The sequence below is a fragment of the Poecilia formosa genome, unplaced genomic scaffold (assembly GCF_000485575.1).
Source record: "Poecilia formosa unplaced genomic scaffold, Poecilia_formosa-5.1.2 Scaffold1880, whole genome shotgun sequence".
Taxonomy (NCBI): domain Eukaryota; kingdom Metazoa; phylum Chordata; class Actinopteri; order Cyprinodontiformes; family Poeciliidae; genus Poecilia; species Poecilia formosa.
The window spans coordinates 1-2,713 of NW_006801819.1; the positions used below are offsets into that span (position 1 = coordinate 1).

The 2,713-nt window shown below is 51.9% G+C and overlaps 1 protein-coding gene across 1 annotated transcript; it reads left to right on the forward strand.

The window, feature by feature from the left end:
• Positions 1-42: 42 nt before the first annotated feature.
• On the forward strand, positions 43-2,232 carry LOC103132992 (fibrocystin-L-like; the record flags this gene model as incomplete). The annotated part of the gene is made up of 7 exons (XM_007544740.2): positions 43-421; positions 498-620; positions 765-870; positions 1,257-1,364; positions 1,483-1,647; positions 1,718-1,839; positions 2,084-2,232. Coding segments are annotated over exons 1-7 (779 nt in total), but the record flags the coding sequence as incomplete, so codon positions are not given.
• Between the last annotated feature and the right edge of the window lie 481 nt (positions 2,233-2,713).

Sequence of the window (2,713 nt, forward strand, 5' to 3'; positions counted from 1 at the left end):
GCTAACTACTCTTAACCATGCTAACTACTCTTAACCATGCTAACCAGTCTAATCATGCTAACTACTCTAACCATGCTAACTACTCTAACCATGCTAACTACTCTAATCATGCTAACCAGTCTAATCATGCTAACCAGTCTAATCATGCTAACTACCCTAACCATGCTAACTACTCTAATCATGCTAACCAGTCTAATCATGCTAACCAGTCTAATCATGCTAACCAGTCTAACCATGCTAACCAGGCGTCTCCCCTGTGCCTCCAGGCCTCCCTGTGGACGTCAGCGCGGAGGACCTGAAGTTCGCCCTGCAGGGTGTCCCCGGGGCGGGCCAGGTGAAGGTGGAGGACCTGGGCACCTGTAAGCTTCCCAAGTGGAGGGTCACCTGGCTCAGCAGGCCTGGAGCCCAGCCGCTCATGAAGGTCTGATCTGTCTGGGACGTAAAATCTGCCTGAAACACAAAGCTGGAGTAGGAACGAATTCTTCATTTCCCTCCAGGTTGACGACTCGGCGGTCGTCGGGAACAACGTGACCTTCCTGGTCCAGGAGAAGACAAAGGGAGGGCTGCTGACCCGGGGCTTGACCGGGGACTTTTTCCGGGTTTGGGAAACAGAGCCGCAGGTACTCCCGGAGCTCACCTGGCTGTTTCAGCCTGTTTGTGTTCACCTACTGTGATTCAACTGTTGGGCCTTCAGGGCTAGAAACTAGAAACTCTGATTGCTTTGACCAGCTGCAGTGTTTCAGAACAGGTGTGCTGCTCTGCAGGTGGAGGTCTACATCAACGGCATTCCCTCCAACTGCTCCGGACGCTGCAGCTTCCGCTGGTCGGAGGAGGAGACGCCGGTGGTGACGGGGATCAGCCCGACTCGAGGTGAGTCCCTGCAGCAGCAGGTGGGATCTCAGCGCTCCGGAGTCACACGGAGGATCAGGAAAACATGGACAGCGAGCAGATTTACCTCTGACTGGTCCTAAACATACTTAAAAAAAATCTAAACTAACTTTTTATTGGATAGATAAAAAGTAAAAAAATCACATAAATCCTGACAGCCAAACTTCCTTCAGCTCCATTTTGGTTTCTTTTGATCCAGCTTCAAAGTTTACTTTGATGGGAAAACTCTTTCCCCGGAAAATTTCTATAATTCCCAGATTTTTACCAACTCTTCCTGGTCCTCTTCGGAAATGTGAATAGAAGATCTTTGCAGCTTTGTCAGTTAGGGAAAAAAATTTCACCTGGACCAATATTCCTGATCGTTCCAGGATCCAATGGACTGGGAACGCTGATCACCATCACTGGGACGGGATTCAGCTCGGAAAATGCTTCCATCATGGTGGGAAGCTCCAGGTGTGTCGTTGAAGAGGTCACAGGTGAGGAAACGCTTCCTGCAACGTCCTTTTGGGACGTTTGGACCTCTATGGGGTCATGTGGAATGGTTTGTTTCTGATTCTGTTTCCTGTAACTGAACTGATGCTTGATGTGTTCCAGCTTCCTCTCAGGTGTGCAGAGTGGGCGGAGCCAGCGCAGGAAGCTACCCAGTGTCCGTTAACTTCCCGTCTCTGGGCAACGCGCGCTTCGCCGCCGACAGCGTCCTCTACTTCACCCAGCAGCTCATCGTGTCTTCGCTCTCGCCGACCTCTGGAGGCGTTGCAGGTGTGTGGCGCCTGACTGTCGCTCACCTGGAGCTTCAGCGTCTTCATTCTGCCTCTGACTTCCTGCCCAGGTGGCACCCTGCTGACGGTGAGCGGCTTCGGCCTCGGACACGTCGCCACGGTAATGGTCGGCGGCGAGGACTGCGAGGTCGTCCAGGCAGCCGACACCGAGCTGACCTGCAGAACCCCAGCAGTAAGTTTTCACGCCGGCATGCTCAGCATCCGATGGGAGTTTCTCGGCTTGAGGAGCGGGTCGGTGTTTCGTGGTTTGTGTCTGATCTCAGGGTCTAACTGGCAGCAGCAGCTTCAGATCTAATCTGACAGAGAACGTAACCGTGTCTCATCATCACACAGTGAGACATGGAGTCCCACAAGGCTGACTGTTTGGTCCTTTTAAAGTTAGACCAGTTGTGCTGCTATGATGCCTCTTCTTCCAGGGAGCTGCGGGGTCACAGGTTGTCACGGTAACGGTGGGAAACATGAGCCAGACCGCAAACGCCACCTTCACCTACGATGATGACCTCACAGCTCAAATCTGGAGCCTGAGCCCTCAGACTGCCTTTGTGACGGGTGAGTCCTGTCTCTAGTGAGGAGGAGGAGGAGGAGGAAGGCTTTATAGCATCATGCTGCTGCAGGCCAACAGGCCACCATATCTTTGTCTGACATGAAAACAAAGCTGGCTTCACATCTGCGTGAGAAGAAAGCTGCAGCTTCACCCACCATCATTAAAGGATTTTCCCTTGCTTCATGAATGTTCATTGTTTCTCTCCACCTGTCACTCTGAGCCGCCTGAGAACATTTTGTTTCCATTTCTGTTTTGTCCTGCAGCTGCAATGTTGACCTGCAAGTTTCTGCCTTTTGTTGAGATGAATCCCATGAGATGAACTGTAATCCTGTAATAACAGCTGCTGCCAGCCAGCAGCCCCAACATGGAGCCTTAACACCAACATGATGCCTTAACGGCAACATGGCACCTTAATGCCAACATGGCGCCTTAATGCCAACATGGCACCTTAATGCCAACATGGCGCCTTAATGCCAACATGGCGCCTTAATGCCAACATGGC